The sequence below is a fragment of the Schistocerca cancellata genome, chromosome 11 (assembly GCF_023864275.1).
Source record: "Schistocerca cancellata isolate TAMUIC-IGC-003103 chromosome 11, iqSchCanc2.1, whole genome shotgun sequence".
Taxonomy (NCBI): domain Eukaryota; kingdom Metazoa; phylum Arthropoda; class Insecta; order Orthoptera; family Acrididae; genus Schistocerca; species Schistocerca cancellata.
The window spans coordinates 58,372,715-58,390,960 of record NC_064636.1 but is presented as its reverse complement, the minus strand read 5'-3'; the positions used below and the strand labels follow the sequence as shown (position 1 = coordinate 58,390,960).

At 43.1% G+C, this 18,246-nt stretch overlaps 1 protein-coding gene across 1 annotated transcript in view; it reads right to left on the bottom strand.

The window, feature by feature from the left end:
• Positions 1 to 488: 488 nt before the first annotated feature.
• Positions 489 to 18,246, bottom strand: part of LOC126108624 (something about silencing protein 10) — a 155,766-nt gene continuing 138,008 nt past the window's right edge. The window contains exons 9-10 of the mRNA XM_049913937.1: positions 6,275 to 6,459; positions 489 to 642 (exon numbers count right to left, since the gene is read on the bottom strand). Coding sequence (XP_049769894.1) covers positions 550 to 642; positions 6,275 to 6,459 — 278 coding nt within the window. The 3' untranslated portion in view covers positions 489 to 549. The remainder of the gene's footprint in view (positions 643 to 6,274; positions 6,460 to 18,246) is intronic.

The window sequence follows — 18,246 nt, the reverse complement described above, 5'->3', positions numbered from 1 at the left end:
TGGGTGACTACTGCTGGGGTCTTGTTAGGGAGGGTGATGAAACAGCAAACTGAAGAAGAGCTCTGTCATCGCATTTTTCAAAAAACAAAGGCGATTAAAGGTGAAAATATCTTCTGAACTAATTTGGACCTTTATTGGCATCATGCCCATATATACACACAAAATAGTATTGATTTCAAACATTCTGAATGTGTATTTTTTGTTTGAATTAATTGTGTCAATTTTTGCTATTACCATTATTCTGCTGTGTATCTAGGAAATGTGACATCATACAGAAAAACAGATTTTACCAATGTATTCAGCACCCCAAAATTAGGTAAATCCACCCATTTACAAACCAGATGCAGAAAAAAAGTTTAAATTTGTTAACTAGTGTAATTGAATTCAAATCAACCTATCGTAGAATGTAATGAACTATTGTTTGTTTCCACGCAGCATGTGAAGTAATAAAACCAAAAGCGAACAGCGTATAGGCACAAAAGGTCAGGTGAGTTCTAACACGTTTTATTGCTCTTATAATACAGCCACAGGGCAGCATACAAACACAGATCACACTTTCAGCTTGATGCTCTTGGTCACACCTATCTTGATTCCCGAGACTTCTCCGCCGTACTTCTTCACTTCCTTCCTCGGCTCGCGAACCTGAAATTGAGACATGTTATGCACCATAAATCATTACACAGTTGAAAGTTATAACAGTCGAAGGACGTGAGTGATTAGCACTAATTGGGAAGGGAGTGAGACAGGGTTGTGTCCTATCTTTGAAATTATTCAATCTGTATAATGTCCAAGCAGTACAGGTGACTGGGAAGAAATCTGACAAACGAATTAAAAGTTCAAGGTGAAGATATAAAATCTTTGAGGTTTGCTAACAACACTGCAATTCCTTCACAGATGGCTACTGACACGGAAAAGCAACTGAACAAAATGGATCGAATGTTCAGAAGAGGTTTCAACGTGAACACCGATAACAGTAAAACCTGGGTAATGGGGTCTATTCAAATTAAATCAGGTGAGTCTGAAGGAATTGGACCACAGAATGAGAAACTAAATAAAAGTGGTAGAAGAGTTTTGCTATTTGGGCAGCAAAATAAATTATGAATTGCCAAGTTAAGTGTGGACAGGCTGATTCAGCAGCCCCTACCACTGTTGTTTTCTGCAACCCACAATGTTACAGCTGGCCTCCAAAAAAACGTGTTGAGATTTTCATATTTTCTCACTCACAACACATTCTGCTAGTCCTATGGGAAGAAATTGACAGGGCCTTTTTGTAGAAAATTTGATGTAGTTACATTTTGTACTGAGATACATTTCTTCTAGGGGCCACAGTTCTCAAGTTAATCAAGAAAACCGTACGAAAGTGACTTTCAAATGCATCTCCGCTCCTACACTCAGCTCCTATTCGTCAGGATTTCTTGTTGTCATTCATTGTGCTCTCTCCAACCACTGTACAAAAACCTGCAACTGCACGAATTATTTCCCACATCTGACTGGCTTTGGTCTTCACTGTCTGAAGTTATTATGCCACCGCCTTAGCTTGAGAACTGACAAATTGTAAAATTAATGTTTATGTAAATTTTAGGTAACAATTTTGTGAATTTTAACAGCATAAAATAAACTATTATATCGCTGTAACTGTCAGGTCTCCTGACTATGGAACTGCTGTGCTTGTAAGGGTTAAGTTTGGATCAAACTGTCAATGTAACTAGTTTTACCATAACATTTACACAGATTTTTTTTTTCTTTCGTCACAAACAGACGACTATGCAGGTGGCATAATGACCTGATTGACAGAGACCAAAAAAGGTCGAATATTGGGAATAGTTTGTGCAGTCGAAAATTTTTGTACAGTTGTAGGAGGGAGTACAATGAACAACATACTAGAAATCCTGATTGGTGAGGGATGAGTGTGAGGATGGAGGTGTATTTGAAGGTCACTTTTGTACATTTTTTTTGAATACCTCAAAAACCATGACTGTCAGCGAAAACATATCACAGTACAAAATTTAACTGACTCAAATTCCCTGCAAAAAGTTATCGTTCATTTTTTCCGTAAGGCTAACGGTATGTGTGTAGCGGGTGAGACAAAATTAAAATCTCATGCACGGATTGCATAAAATAACGTCTGTAGGGCCAGCTGAATCACCGTGTATAAATGTAAACTGGCAACAGAAAAGAGGGTTTGTTAACGTCTTATGTAAATTTAAGTCTTGGGAAGTCTTTTCTGAAGGTAAACACCTCAGAAAGAAGAGTGAAGAAGCTTATGAAGTGAGATGCTACAGAAGAATCCCTTGGCCACACTGAATAGCTACATCTACATCTACATCCATACCCTGCAAACCGCCATGAAGTGTATGGCAGAGGGTATGTGCATTGTACCAGTTATTAGTGTTTCTTCCCATTCCAGTCAGGTATGGAGTGCAGAAAGAATGATTGCTTGAATGCCTCCGTGAGTGCTCTGATTATTGTAATCTTGTTATGATCCCTACATGAGCAATAGGTGGGGGTTGTAGTGTATTCCTAGAATCATCGTTTTAAGCTGGTTCTTGAAACTTTGGTAGTAGACTTTCTCAGGATATCTTATGTCTATCTTCAAGAGTCTGCCAGTTTAGTATCTTCAGCACCACTGTAAGACTCCCCCACAGGTCAAACAAACCTGTGACCATTCATGCTGCTCTTCTCTGCATACGTTCAATATCCCCTGTTAGTCCTATTTGGTATGGGTCCTACACACTTTAGCAATATTCTAGAATGGGTCCCACAAATGATTTGTAAGCAATCTCTTTTGTAGACTGATTGCACTTCCATAGTCTTTTACCAATATACTGAACACCACCACCTGCTTTACCCACAACTGAGACTATGTGATCGTTCCCATTACATATCCTTACAAAGTGTTTTAAACAGGTATTTGTATGAGTTGGCCGATTCCAACTGTGACTCACTTATAGTAATAGAACTTTTTTTGTGAAGTGCACAATTTTACATTTCTGCACATTTAAAGCAAGCTGTCAGTCTTTGCAACACTTCCAGATCTTATCACGATTTATGCAGCTTCTTGCAGACAGTACTTCACTATAGATAACTGCATCATCTGCGAAAAGCCTCCCGTTGCTTTGAATATTTCCTGCAGGGTCATTAATATACAACATTAATGGCAAGGGTCCCAACACACTTCTCTGGGGCATACCGGAAGTTACTTCTACATCTGATGCACTCCATCCGAGATAACATGCTGTGTCCTCCCTACCAAACAGTACTCAATCCAGTCACACATTTCACTCAATATCCCATATGATCAAACTTTTTTACAATAAGCATACGTGTAGTACTGAGTCAAATGTGTTTTGGAAACCAAGAAATACTGCATCTACCTCGCTCCCTTGATGCAGTATTTTCAGTATGTCATATGAGAGAAGTGAGAAAAGTACAAGCTGGGTTGCACACAATCGATGCTTTTGGAAAGCGTGCTGGTTGGCACGGAGGAGCTCATTCTGTTCAAGTTACCTCCTTATGTTTGAGCTCAAAATACACTCCTGGAAATGGAAAAAAGAACACATTGACACCGGTGTGTCAGACCCACCATACTTGCTCCGGACACTGCGAGAGGGCTGTACAAGCAATGATCACACGCACGGCACAGCGGACACACCAGGAACCGCGGTGTTGGCCGTCGAATGGCGCTAGCTGCGCAGCATTTGTGCACCGCCGCCGTCAGTGTCAGCCAGTTTGCCGTGGCATACGGAGCTCCATCGCAGTCTTTAACACTGGTAGCATGCCGCGACAGCATGGACGTGAACCGTATGTGCAGTTGACGGACTTTGAGCGAGGGCGTATAGTGGGCATGCGGGAGGCCGGGTGGACGTACCGCCAAATTGCTCAACACGTGGGGCGTGAGGTCTCCACAGTACATCGATGTTGTCGTCAGTGGTCGGCGGAAGGTGCACGTGCCCGTCGACCTGGGACCGGACCGCAGCGACGCACGGATGCACGCCAAGACCATAGGATCCTACGCAGTGCCGTAGGGGACCGCACCGCCACTTCCCACAAAATTAGGGACACTGTTGCTCCTGGGGTATCGGCAAGGACCATTCGCAACCGTCTCCATGAAGCTGGGCTACGGTCCCGCACACCGTTAGGCCGTCTTCCGCTCACGCCCCAACATCGTGCAGCCCGCCTCCAGTGGTGTCGCGACAGGCGTGAATGGAGGGACGAATGGAGACGTGTCGTCTTCAGCGATGAGAGTCGCTTCTGCCTCGGTGCCAATGATGGTCGTATGCGTGTTTGGCGCCGTGCAGGTGAGCGCCACGATCAGGACTGCATACGACCGAGGCACACAGGGCCAACACCCGGCATCATGGTGTGGGGAGCGATCTCCTACACTGGCCGCACACCACTGGTGATCGTCGAGGGGACACTGAATAGTGCACGGTACATCCAAACCGTCATCGAACCCATCGTTCTACCATTCCTAGACCGGCGAGGGAACTTGCTGTTCCAACAGGACAATGCATGTCCGCATGTATCCCATGCCACCCAACGTGCTCTAGAAGGTGTAAGTCAACTACCCTGGCCAGCAAGATCTCCGGATCTGTCCCCCATTGAGCATGTTTGGGACTGGATGAAGCGTCGTCTCATGCGGTCTGCACGTCCAGCACGAACGCTGGTCCAACTGAGGCGCCAGGTGGAAATGGCATGGCAAGCCGTTCCACAGGACTACATCCAGCATCTCTACGATCGTCTCCATGGGAGAATAGCAGCCTGCATTGCTGCGAAAGGTGGATATACACTGTACTAGTGCCGACATTGTGCATGCTCTGTTGCCTGTGTCTATGTGCCTGTGGTTCTGTCAGTGTGATCATGTGATGTATCTGACCCCAGGAATGTGTCAATAAAGTTTCCCCTTCCTGGGACAATGAATTCACGGTGTTCTTATTTCAATTTCCAGGAGTGTATGTTCTAAGATTCTACAACAAATTGATGTCAAGGATACTGGACAGAAGTTTCGAGGATCACTTCTACTAGACTTCTTGTAGATGGGTTTCTTACAACTACTGGCAACAGTGTTATGTCAAAGGAATACATGCCAGATCACAGTCAGAAGAGGGGCTAACTCAGCTGCAGCTAAAGAAGAGGTACTGACTGAGAAGAAATCTATGGCACAACCTAAGTACAAGGAGGGATCGGCTTAGAGGACACATCTCGAGGCATCGAGGCATTGTCAATTTGGTAATGCAGGTAAGTGTGTGTACATGATGGGGTGGGCATAAAAATTGGAAGGGGTGCACAGGATAGGTTAGTGTGGAGAGTTGCATCAGCCCAGTCTACAGATTGGACACCACAACAAGAACAAGTTATACTTGATTAGTCCCACTAATGAAATAACTCACCCAACAGAACTACAGTGCAGGTAGTGTGATGGTACGTCACATAAATACTGACATTTTTATCGGTTGTAAACCGTAATTAAGTATTTTATGAATATAATTAGTGTAAAAGATATAGTTAATGTTCTTGAAACAACTGATATGCAGCGATAATTAAAGAGTAGCATCTTTATTTAATGTCTATGAAAATAAAAAAGGATCAAAAGAGATGGGATTGTACGGCTGAGGAGGAAGGATGTATTTGTGGTACACACATTGTTTTGTTTCGCTATATGGAAAGCAGCCATTGAGCAGCTACACATATTTTATGTAAGTTATTCGTATTTATTGCTAAAATAAACTTGTTATTATTATTACAAAATGAATTTCTTTGTAATAGTTGTCACCTCAAATGCTCGCAGTGGCTAATTATTTTTAATAACCATTTTTTCAGTAATTTGCACTGCGAGAAGCTCATCTTCCGATGCATTACGCGCCGAAGTATTAATTTATTTTTCAGTGTTAACAGTAACTGTAAATGCGAGAGATTTCGTTATAAGAATCTTTTTAAATGGCAACAGAGAATTAATTTATGTTAGAGTTCATGTTTTTAAACTATACAGATTCCATGAGTTCGGTAAGTTTTATCTTCAATTCAGTTAACGGCAACTATATTTTAGTTATCATGTTCAAAATCTTAAGTCGGTACACGAATAACTGAGGCCCTTCAAGAATGCGTTTCATAATTACTTATGCACGTAAGTAAAAGTGATAAGAAAAGACAATATCCCTGAGAGAAAGAATCATGCTGATAAATTAAAAAATAAAATTATATGAAATATATACATAATTTCCTTTGTATATGACGTAACGAATGCCACCGACGTTACGGTAGGCTGACGACTCACCTGGCCCTTGCGGCGCACGCGCGCCTTCTCGTACTTGCGGCGGTGCCGCACCCTGGGGTTGCGCATCTCCTTCTTGCGGTACGGCGTCAGCCCCTTGTTCTTGGCCATTTCGTAGGTAATGGCACGCCGGTCTCCCTCCTCGCCTCTCTCCCCGTCGGCAATTTCTTCACTGGCGGAGTCTTCACCTGTGACCGTGTGAAAGGCACAATAACTATTTGTAGCACTGACAAATCTACCAAAGAATGCTGACCAATACACTGCCTGCTTCAGAGAGTAAGTAGCAAGTGAAATGAAATTATATTAATTTGTATATACACTTTGTTCTATAGAACCACAATGGAAGGAAGGAAGATTGGCATTTAACACCCCATCGACATCGAGGTCATTAGAGACGGAGAACGATCTTTGAATGTTGTAAGGATGGGGAAGGAAATAGCCCGTGTCCTTTCAAAGGACTTGTCCTAGCATCTGCACAGAGAGATACAGGGAAATGATGGAAAACATAAATCAGGAGCGTCAAATGTGGACTCAAACTGTTGTCCACCCAAATGTGAGTCCAGTAAGCCAACCGACGTCCCACCTCACTTGGTCATTCACAACATGCTATTACACAAGAATACACAATATATAAAGCATTTTAAGAGAGAGAGAGAGAGACAGAGGTTGGAAGGGGGGGGGGGGGGGAGATCCTTAGATGCCTTCAGCAGACCCTCAGTGAAATTGTGAGAAAATGAAACGCCTACAGTCATCACAATAGCCGTCCCACAATAGTAAACGGCCGTTGTCCCAAAGACCTCCTGCTGTCAAAAGGATAGACATAAAAAAACCTAAGTGAAACGGTTGTCACGGATTTGGGATGAGCAAAAATATCTGAATCATATTTTTGTTTATGATATACTCTACATCTCCACCTACATACATACTCCGCAAGCCACTGAACATTGCGTGTGGCAGAGGGTACCCTGCACCGCTACTAGCCAACTGCTTTCCTGATCAACTTGTAGATGGGCAACGGAAAAATGACTATCTACATGCCCCTGTTGAGCTCTAATTTCTCGTATCTTATTTTTGTGGTCCTTATGCACAATGTATGTTGGCCGGCAGTAGAGTCGTTCGGCAGTCGGCTTCAAATACTGGGCCTCTAAATTTTTTCAACACTGTTCCTTAAACAGAATGCCACCTCTCATCCAGGCATTCTCATTTGACTTCCCAAAGCATCTCCGTAAAACCTGTGTGTTGTTCAAACCTACCAGTAATTAATCACCCCCGAATTGCATTGGTGTCTTCCTTCCATCCAACCTGTTACGGATCCCAAACACTCGAATAGTACTCAAGAATGGGAAACACTAGACTCCTTTACAGATGAACTACACTGCCCTAAATTTCTCCCAATACACGAAAGTCAACCATTTGCCTTCGCAACTTCAATCCTCACATGCTCATTCCGTTTCATATCACTTTGCTACTTTACACCTCAACATTTGGTTGATGCAGCACACTACTAATGCAGTATTTGAACATTACAGGTTTGTTTTTCCTAATCCACACTAACTTACATTTTTCTACAATTACAGCCATTCATCATACCAGCTATACTTTTTGTCTAAGTCATCTTGTACCCTCCTACTGTCACTCAATAATGACACCTTCCTGTACATGACAGCACCATCAGCAGACAACCGCAGGTTCCTGCCCACCCTGTCCGCCATTTGTGTAAAAAATAATAGCAGTCCTAACACCCTCGCCTTGGGGACTTCTGACGATACCCTCATCCTCGATAAACACTCGCTGTCAACAACACTGCACTGGGTTGTATTACTTGAGAAGTCTTCGAGCCACTCACATACGAGAGGGGATCCAAAAGTAACTGGAATTGTAATGCTGCACATCGTGTACCTGTAGTAGCAGGTTGTGCCGCCAGATGGTTGTAGTAGGAGCTCTGCTGAGTCATTCTGCCATGCGGCGTCACCCGACAGTGAGAAGTGTGGTTTCTTCGGCAGTTCTTTGAGTGTACATACAGTGCAGACGTGACACGAGGAAATCGCTAATTCTTACGAACAACATGTGGCAGTGAAGTTTTGTTTCTTGCTTGGCAAGAACGCAGCAGAAACTGTTGTGATGATTCAGACAGCCTACAAAGACCGTGCTCTTAGTAAAAGGCAAGTGTACGAATGGTTTTCTCAGTTTAAAAAGGGAGAAATGGTGGTCGAAGATCAGCCCCGTTCCAGTCGACCTTCAACTGCTCGAAGCGAAGACAACATTGACAAAACCCGTGATCTCATCAGTGAAGATCGACGCAGGACAATCGACCGACTCGAGAACTCTGTCCGGGTTGTCCTGGAGCTCAATTCGGCGCATCTTGACCATCGCTTTGGGGATGCGAAGAGTGGCAGCAAAATTTGTGCCGAAGCTTCTTACTGGAGATCGAAGGGATCGTCACGTTCGAGCATGTCTCGAAATGAAGGACGCGTTCAAAGATGATTCACATTTTTTCAACAAAATCATTACAAGTGACGAGTCACAGTGCTACGGGTACGATCCAGTAAGTAAACAACAGTCATCACAATGGAAGTCACCTGGCTCACCTCGACCAAAAAAACCTCGACAAGTGAAATCGAATGTGAAAATGATGATGATCTGCTTTTTTGACATCAAAGGGATCGTAAACTCTGAAGTTGTCCCTGAAAACCAGACAGTAAACCAACAATTCTATTTGGAGGTTATAAAATGGCTTCGCAGAAGTTTGTCACGAAAACATCCGGCTTTGTGGGATTCTGGCGTGTGGTTCCTGCACCCACGCGCCCTATTCCCCGGATTTAGCACCCTCGGACTTCTTCCTATTCCCGAGGATGAAAAGAGACTTGAGAGGGAAATATTTTGCTGATATGGAAGACGTAAAGTGCAATGTTATGAAAGTGCTAGCAGGTATCAAAGAGGACGAATTTAGAAGGTGCTTCAAACACTGGAATGGACGTTTGGACAAGTGTATTAATGCTAATGGAGAGTACTTCGAAGGAGATTAAGGTTTATTTGAAAACAAAGTACATGCTTTTTAGAAAGAAATTCCGGTTATTTTTGGGTCCCCCCTCGTATCTGGCAACCTATTCCATATGCTTGTACCTTTATTAGCAGTCTATAGTGAGGCACTATGTCAAATACCAAACTTGTTGCAAACATATTTATATACACGGAGTAAAATACTGTCATGAAGAAATGAAGTTCCAAGATTAATTTTCTGTCTGTTTGAAGGTAAACATTTGCAGTCCCGGTACATACTGAAGCCCCACACCACAGTACTGTAGTGTGTTGGTACAGCATCCCACTGACAAAGTGGAGTATTGTGCGGTAAAACAATTTCCGCAAAAAGGAAACAATGCTCCAACAATCTGTGCCAAACTGGTGGCAGCATGGGGCTACAGTGCATCACTGTAGGACGCAGTGGTCAGGTGGCACAGATACTTCCAGTGTGGCCGGAGTCTGAATAACGGAGATCAAAGTCTGAGTAATGAAGATCGAGGCTGTCGATTATCTCACTGTGAAAGACCAGGAACTGCAAGAACGAGTCGAGGCCCTAGTGCTCTGAGACCGGAGTATCACATTTGAGGCAATATCGGAAAAAGTGAAAAACAGTCACAGATCAGTTTTCGATGCCTCACCCGATATTCTCCACACGAGAAAAGTTGCCGCCTGCCGGGTTCCCCACACGTTCGCGACCGTTCGAAATCCCGTCAAACTGAGGTGGCAGTGCAAATGTTCAGGTGCGTCAGATGACTTCTCTGCCACCTAATGACTACGGAAAAGTGCACGTAAGAAGGCATTCTGTGCAGAGAGATACAGAGAATACTTTGGAGCATTGTCAGTGTGGTGTCTTTCTCTGCCTCGTGCCTCACACTCATAGCTGGGCACAACAGTATTAATCCATTAAGGGCAAACGTATGCGAAGTTGCAATACCTTGAAGGAAAAAAAAAACTTTATACAGTCCAAAGTTTTCAAGGCAATGTAACTGAATTCAGCACAGTTGTTAAGGAATTTTATATGGATACAGGCATACATTTTCCTGCTTCTTTTTTCAACAAGGTGAGCACGAGTGTTATTTTTTTGAAAAATCTGTCAGAATGAAATTAACATATTTCCGTACAAAGTTTGATATACCATTATTACAAATATCTGTGGATCAGAATATTGATATCTTCTTCTAGATTTTTACAGCTCTCCAAATTTCTGTGGAAAAAAATATGTACCCAATCTTTGGGCTTTTCTGTTACGTAAATACCTTACTATTTTAGAAAATGAAAATTCCTTCCACAGAATTAAACAATGTAAAATCCAGGATGGAATGTAACAATATTAGAAGGAAGGCTGCTACTCACATAGAGCGGAGATGCTGAGTCACGATAGGCACAACAAAAAGATTCACACAATTATAGGTTTCGGCTATTAAGGCCTTGGTCAGCAATATATATACACACACACACACACACACACACACACACACATACACAGCAGCAGACCGTGCTACCTAGTCACAGCAGCACTCCAAATGCAGCTGTTTGCTTTGTGATATTAATAGCTGCCTAGGTGTGGGGCAGTAATTCCCTAGTCTGGCTTATGCTAGTCTCTGACACCGGTGCAGGGAGTCTGACCTGAAGAAGCTGCAGTGTGCTCGGTGCACGAACTGGCGATCCTCGTCAGCGGTCATCCGGGACTTTGATGACGAGTGTGCCCGCCCTCACGCCTCCTGCAATCCGACACTGGCCCAATCTCACATCGAAACGCTCCACAAATCTGCACATTGCAAAATTTGACTAGCCAGCCAAATGGAGACCCGCAACGAGGTGCCTTCCACACTCTGCCAGGTGCCGATAATGCTGTCTCGATGAATATGACACCTTGTCAGAATGAGATTTTCACTCTGCAATGGAGTGTGCGCTGATATGAAACTTCCTGGCAGATTAAAGCTGTGTGCCGGACCGAGACTCGAACTCGGGACCTTTGCCTTTCGCGGACCAGTGCTCTACCAAAGGCAAAAGGTCCCGAGTTCGAGTCTCGGTCCGGAACACAGTTTTAATCTGCCAGGAAGTTTCATATCAGCGCACACTCCACTGCAGAGTGAAAATCTCATTCTGGAAACATCCCCCAGGCTGGGGCTAAGCCATGTCTCCGCAATATCCTTTCTTTCAGGAGTGCTAGTTCTGCAAGGTTCGCAGGAGAGCTTCTGTAAAGTTTGGAAGGTAGGAGACGAGGTACTGGCAGAAGTAAAGCTGTGAGGATGGGGCGTGAGTTGTGCTTGGGTAGCTCAGTCGGTAGAGCACTTGCCCGCGAAAGGCAAAGGTCCCGAGTTCGAGTCTCGGTCCGGCACACAGTTTTAATCTGCCAGGAAGTTTCATATCAGCGCACACTCCACTGCAGAGTGAAAATCTCATTCTGGAAACATCCCCCAGGCTGGGGCTAAGCCATATCTCCGCAATATCCTTTCTTTCAGGAGTGCTAGTTCTGCAAGGTTCGCAGGAGAGCTTCTGTAAAGTTTGGAAGGTAGGAGACGAGGTACTGGCAGAAGTAAAGCTGTGAGGATGGGGCGTGAGTTGTGCTTGGGTAGCTTAGTTGGTAGAGCACTTGCCCGCGAAAGGCAAAGGTCCCGAGTTCGAGTCTCGGTCCGGCACACAGTTTTAATCTGCCAGGAAGTTTCATATCAGTGCACACTCCGCTGCAGAGTGAAAATCTCATTCTGGAAACATCCCCCAGGCTGGGGCTAAGCTATGTCTCCACAATATCCTTTCTTTCAGGAGTGCTAGTTCTGCAAGGTTCGCAGGAGAGCTTCTGTAAAGTGTGGAAGGTAGGAGATGAGGTACTGGCAGAAGTAAAGCTGTGAGGACGGGGCGTTGAGTCATGCTTGGGTTGCTCAGTTGGTAGAGCACTTGCCCGCGAAAGGCAAAGGTCCCGAATTCGAGTCTCGGTCTGGTACACAGTTTTAATCAGCCAGGAAGTTTAATATGACACGTGTCTGTGTACTTCCAGTGATCACCCAACATCTGATGCTGTTCACGCCCCTTATACCAGTATACTCTGCCAGGTCTGGTAACAAACTAAATATGAGGCGCGTTTTTTAAGTAAGTACAGTTTTGAAATTAAAAAAAGACGTGCTAAGATATGTCAATAGTTTTAGTTTTACACGAAACTCTGTACCTTAATCTACGCACTGACACCATTATAATCTGATTCTTCCTTGTTTACATTGTGTACTGAGTGTTTAAGATGCCTCCAATAATCGCGGGTCCCACCGACTGTGAAGTGATCGGTATTCATTGAGAGATCTCTGCAGTTTATGGAGAAAACATTATGAGTGATGGAATGGTAACAAAGTGGGTGAGAGCATTTAAAGATGCCCGCACAAATGTGCTTTATGAACAACGGAGTGGGCATCCTTCGGTCATTAATGAAAGTTTGGTGCAGGAAGTGGACAATAAGGTGAGAGAAAACAGACGCTTTACGATTTCCTCCTTACGGGATGACTTTCCTAATGTTTCTCGTAGCGTTTTGTATGACACTGTGACCGAGCACTTGAATTTCCGGAAATTGTGTGCACTTTGGGTAGTTGACGGATGTGCCCAAAACCAAACGTTTAGACAGTGCATTGACTTTCCTTGAGCGATACCACAACGACGGTGATGATTTCTTAAGCCAAATTGTTACGGGCAATGAAATGTGGGTGGCCTACGTCACACCAGAATCAAAGCAACAGTCCGTGGAAGTTGAGCAAGGGCATCGTTTTGCTGCAAGACATTGCCCGCCCGCATGTGGCGAATCAGACCAAAGATCTCATCACATCTTTTCGATGGGAAACTCTAGATCATCCTCCGTACAGCCCCGATCTTGTGCCCAGTGACTGCCATCTGTTCCTGCTCTTGAAGAAACACTTGGGTGATCAGCGTCTTCAAGACAATGACAAAATCAAAACAGTGGTGATGCAGTGGTTAACAAGTCAGGCGGCAGACTTCTATGAGCAGGGTATTCAAAAGCTGGTACAATGTTATGACAAAAGTGCCTCAATATTGACGGAAATTGTTAGAAAAGTAGATTAAGGAATAGGCTTTCATGTAAAAATAAAATTATTGAGATATCTTAGAACGTCTTTTTTAAATTTCAAAATAGTACTTACTTAAAAAACACGCCTCATATGAACAAGACTAATGCATTACGGTGACCGGCCTACCTGTGGCGGGGAACTCCTGTTGCTGGGAACTGCTACTCTAAATCATTAAAATACCTACCGACGGAGTGTGGGTGTACAAGGCGCTACTCGAGGGGGGGCGGGGGAAAAGGGGGGGGGGGGACATTGTTTATATAACAACCTTAACCTCTTTAAAATACTCTCCATTATAACTAATACATTTGTCCCAATGGTGCTTCCACTATTCGAAACATTTTTCTGTAGTCATCTTTAGAAATGGCTGACAGCTCCTCCCTCATTTTTTTCTCAACTTCTTCAATGTTGTCAAATCAGTGCCATTTCGTGCCTCCTTTTGTGTGTGGAAAAAAGAAAAAAATCACACGGAGCCAGGTCAGGCGAGTAAGGTGCGTGGGGCAGCAGAACTGTGCCATTTTTAGCCAAAAACTCAAAATTCCTTTTCACCATCAGTCAGAACCTGAGGAACAAACTTGGCAGCAACCATTTTTATTGCCAAATCTTCTGTTAAAATTCGTGGAACTGAGCTCTGACTAACCCACTGATCTCTGACAGTAAAATGTAAATGTCACGTGACTAGGGCCTCCCGTCAGGTAGACCGTTCGCCGGGTGCAAGTCTTTCAATTTGACACCACTTCGACGACTTGCACGTCGATGGGGATGAAATGATGATGATAAGGACAACACAACCCCCAGTCTCTGATCCAGCCGGGAATCGAACCCGGGCCCTTAGGATTGACATTCCGTCGCGCTGACCACTCAGCTTTTCTGTGGAAATTATGCCTCATAACATATAAGCTTATTTGCACAAATTTAAGGACTTCCATCCACTTATTAATCAAAACAGTGTCTATGCATTCTTTTATTTCTTTTACTTTTTATGCGAATGTCTACAATGTAACAGCTCTATATTTTCCAGTAGCTGTCCTATGCATAACTTTAAATACCCACAATTACACAATCAGTCAGCAGCTAGCATTCAAACAGCACAGTCACTAAATTACGTGCCAGTCAGGTGGTTTGTTCAATCAAGGTCAAGTCACTGAGGTATGTGATCACTACATTAGTCAATCATAGTAATTACATTATGTTACTCACTTACTAGTTAGTCACGGGTGTAATTACAAATGCCAACTAGCAATGTTCTGTTAGGCTACTCACAACATAAGTAGCTTACTAACCTGTGTTATTAAATCTATAGAATTTGTTGCAAGTGACCCAGGCATCAAGGGTGTTTAATATTGATAAATACGAGAGAAGTGACAGGAGTTAAACTAAATTGTGTCGTGTACAATCATTTAACAACTGATTAAAGCACTTAATAACCATAAGATGTGTTGTAACTTCCTAAGCACACTGTGTATTTCTTTATTGCATACAGGAACAAGGAGCAGATGCTCTTTGTGGGCAGAGAATTCAGATATTAATTTATTTTACATCTAATATCAAATAGTAAAAGTAATACATAATTTTGTTTGGTGCAGTTGTGGCATCAGTTGCTAACAGTAGATATGAATGTTAAAATATATACATTTACAAAGATTTACAATTCAGTCAGTCTTCAATACAATGACTGTTCTGTAGACGATGAGCCCTGACCACTATGAAAGTCTGTAAATGTTTTGAAATGGCAAATACATCGATGTTTGAACTTAACTATACTGGCCACTGGAGTTGTGGAAAGGGGATGTTTGCATATCACTGGTAGCAGCAAAATCATTCGTAGTAGCACCCTCGTGTTTGCATATCATTGGTAGCAGCACAATCATTTGTGGCACCACACTCGTGCAACAGTGGTGGCTGTAGGAAATGCAGTGGCGTTGACTGGCAGCGTGCATTTTTTAAAGTGCGGCTGATCGGACGGCGGCCAATACCGCGAGAAGAAAGGAGGCGAAGAAGATTGTCTGCACAATTTACGAGGCACAATAGAGGCCAGTAAGCTTACACGGTTCCTTGAACAGGCCTCTGCATGATGTTTTTGAGCTCACACCACAAACAATTTGTCTTATACACTTCTGGACTAAAAAAAATTTTGTTCAGCTCGGTGAGCTACCCCAAAAAAGGAGCCTGTACGATACTGTCAAATTAAAGTAAATGAAATATACACTTATTAATTCTGACATCTGCTGCCATGGTTACTCAGTAAGGACTCATAGCACTGCTGCATCAGTCCAGACTGGAATCTTTTATGAGGTTTCCTTCACAGAGGCACTATACTTTCCTCCATCCACCTTCTCACAAATGATTACATTTATTCATTACATTTCATACTTGTAGTGCCCACAAGAAGAAGACAAGTCCTGCGAGCAATAAAAAGTAATGAAAGTAAAAACAGAATCGGGCACGGCACTAGTGGACACAGAGTGCCACACGGTCGGGCAGCAGGCACGTGAAATGAGGGTCCTGTGGAAATAAGTAATGTGAGAGAAAGGATGAGGAAAGATCCTTAGACGATAAAGAAATAAATGATGTGACACAATAAATTAATGAGGAAGGAGACAGAATCAGTGATGCAATGCCCTTAATAAGTAAAGACATAAATGACATGACAGAATTAATGAAGGAAGGTTCACAGGTAATAAAGCATGGGAGCTGCAAGAGTGAAAGATAGAGTGCTTGTGGTTGGGAATACACTGTGTCATGAAACGAGAAAGAAGGGTTTAGGACATAGTTGGAGACTGTATACGGAAAGATTCCCTAAGCCTTCCATACCAGATACCATAAGATAATGCACCAGGGTAGCCAGAGAAGCTCCGTGAACTCAAGTGGGAATCCCTGGAGGGAAGACAACATTCTTTTTGCAGAACGCTATTGAGAAAACTTCAACTGGCATTTGCAGCTGACTGCAGAATTCTACTACCATCAACATACATTTGTGAGTGGAACAGGAAAGGAAATGACTAGCAGCAGTACAAGGTACCCTCCACCATGTACCGTATGGTGGGTTGAGAAGTATGTACATAGATGTAGAGCCAGAAAAAATATAATTTTTTGTAGACAACAGCATTGTAAGAAAACAATGTGAAAGTGCTCTTGACCCTGTCTGACATGTCATTTGTATACTATGTGTATTCCAAAACTAAGGTCCAGTGACCATCATTCAACTGACGGTAGGCCTGAACAAAGTTTCACGCTCGCAGTGCTGTCTGCCGTCTCTTTAGGAAAATGCAGTGTCAGTTCGATTAGCAGTCATTTGCCAGTCAGTGAGAGCTGATTGCAATGGCTGACACAATTGTAGAGCCCAGAATTTGTGAAGTGCACAGTGTGATTAGATTCTTGCTGGCAACAGGTTCTTCAGCTGCTGAAATCCATCATGAGTTATGCCTAGCGTATGGATCTGAAACGATAGGTGACAAACAAGTCAAAAGTGATGTTGAGAATTTCAAAATGGCTGCACATATGTTCAAGATGAACAGCAGAGTGGCAAGCCCCCAGAATTTGGACTGATGACATTGTTGCGTAAGTGAACCAAAAACTCTGAAGTGAATGGCAATTGATGGTTAGTGGTCTGGGTAATGAATTCCAAAATGTTGCTCAAAAATCAGTTTACAGAACTGTCACTGAACAGCTTGAATGTCACAAGCAGCATGTGAGGAGGGTTCCAAATACACTCACTGATCAGGACAGACAGCAAAGAATGCATAGAGCATAACAGCTTTTGAAGTGCTCTAGACAGGATAGAGGTGATTTGTTTTCCCACACTTTTATGTGTATTGAGACCTCGATGTCATACACTGACACAGAATCAAAACAACAGTCAATGCAGTGGCACCATTCAAGTTCACTCAAACCAATAAAGTTTAAGCAATCTCCATTCTTGGACTGAAAAAGATACATACAGTTTTCTGGGATGAAAAGGGCTTTCTTCTGATAGATTTCAGGAACCACGGGTCAACAATTACAGCTGACGTATACTGTGAAATGCTAATCAAACTGACACATGTGACCCAAAATCAGTGCTGCAGGGAAACTGTTGTCTGGCATAAACACACAAGTCAAAAATGGTGTCGAGAACAATACACGCCCTCACATCGCTGCCAAAACAAAGGAAAAGATTCAATATTTTCATTGGAAATTTTTTAGGCACCCTCCATACAGTCCGGACATTACAGCAAGCAACTGTTTCCTTCTCTTCTTGCATTTAAAAAAGTGGCCAGGTGGACAATAATTTCAAAGCAATGATGAACTCAAAACTGGTGTTACTAACTGGTTCAACTGCCTGGCAGCAGACTCCTATGCAGAGGTGTTAAAGAAGCTAGCGCAGTTTTACAGAAAGTATACAGATGTGGGTGGTGATCATGTGGAAAAGTAAAGTAGATATGTAGTAAAATATTACTGTCAATAAAAATCTTTTCTCGAGAGCTTATTTATTTTACGAACAATCGGACTTTTGTTTTGCAATAGGTCTCGCATTAAGAATGTCAGGTATCCTAATATATTTCTGTGAGAGGCACAGCCTATCTGTCTTTCGCCCCTGTCAAAATTTGCCGATCAGTATCGCACTAGGTTGTTTCAGTTAAAATGCCACTTATCTCGAGATATCAGTTCAGAATAAGGTGCAATACTGAGCACCATTCAAAAATCCAGGAGGACAGAACCACCTGACGAGGTGAGTCTATTACGTCCAAAATGTACCAAGCTGTAAGTTCAATTTCACAGGCTTGTATGGTTTCGAGAAGGAAAGGAATCCCAGTGTCAAAATTAACAGAGATATAATTTAGATTGAGGCAGTATATCCCACTCGAGACACACTTGAGAGCAATTATTAATTGAGGATGAAAGACTGTT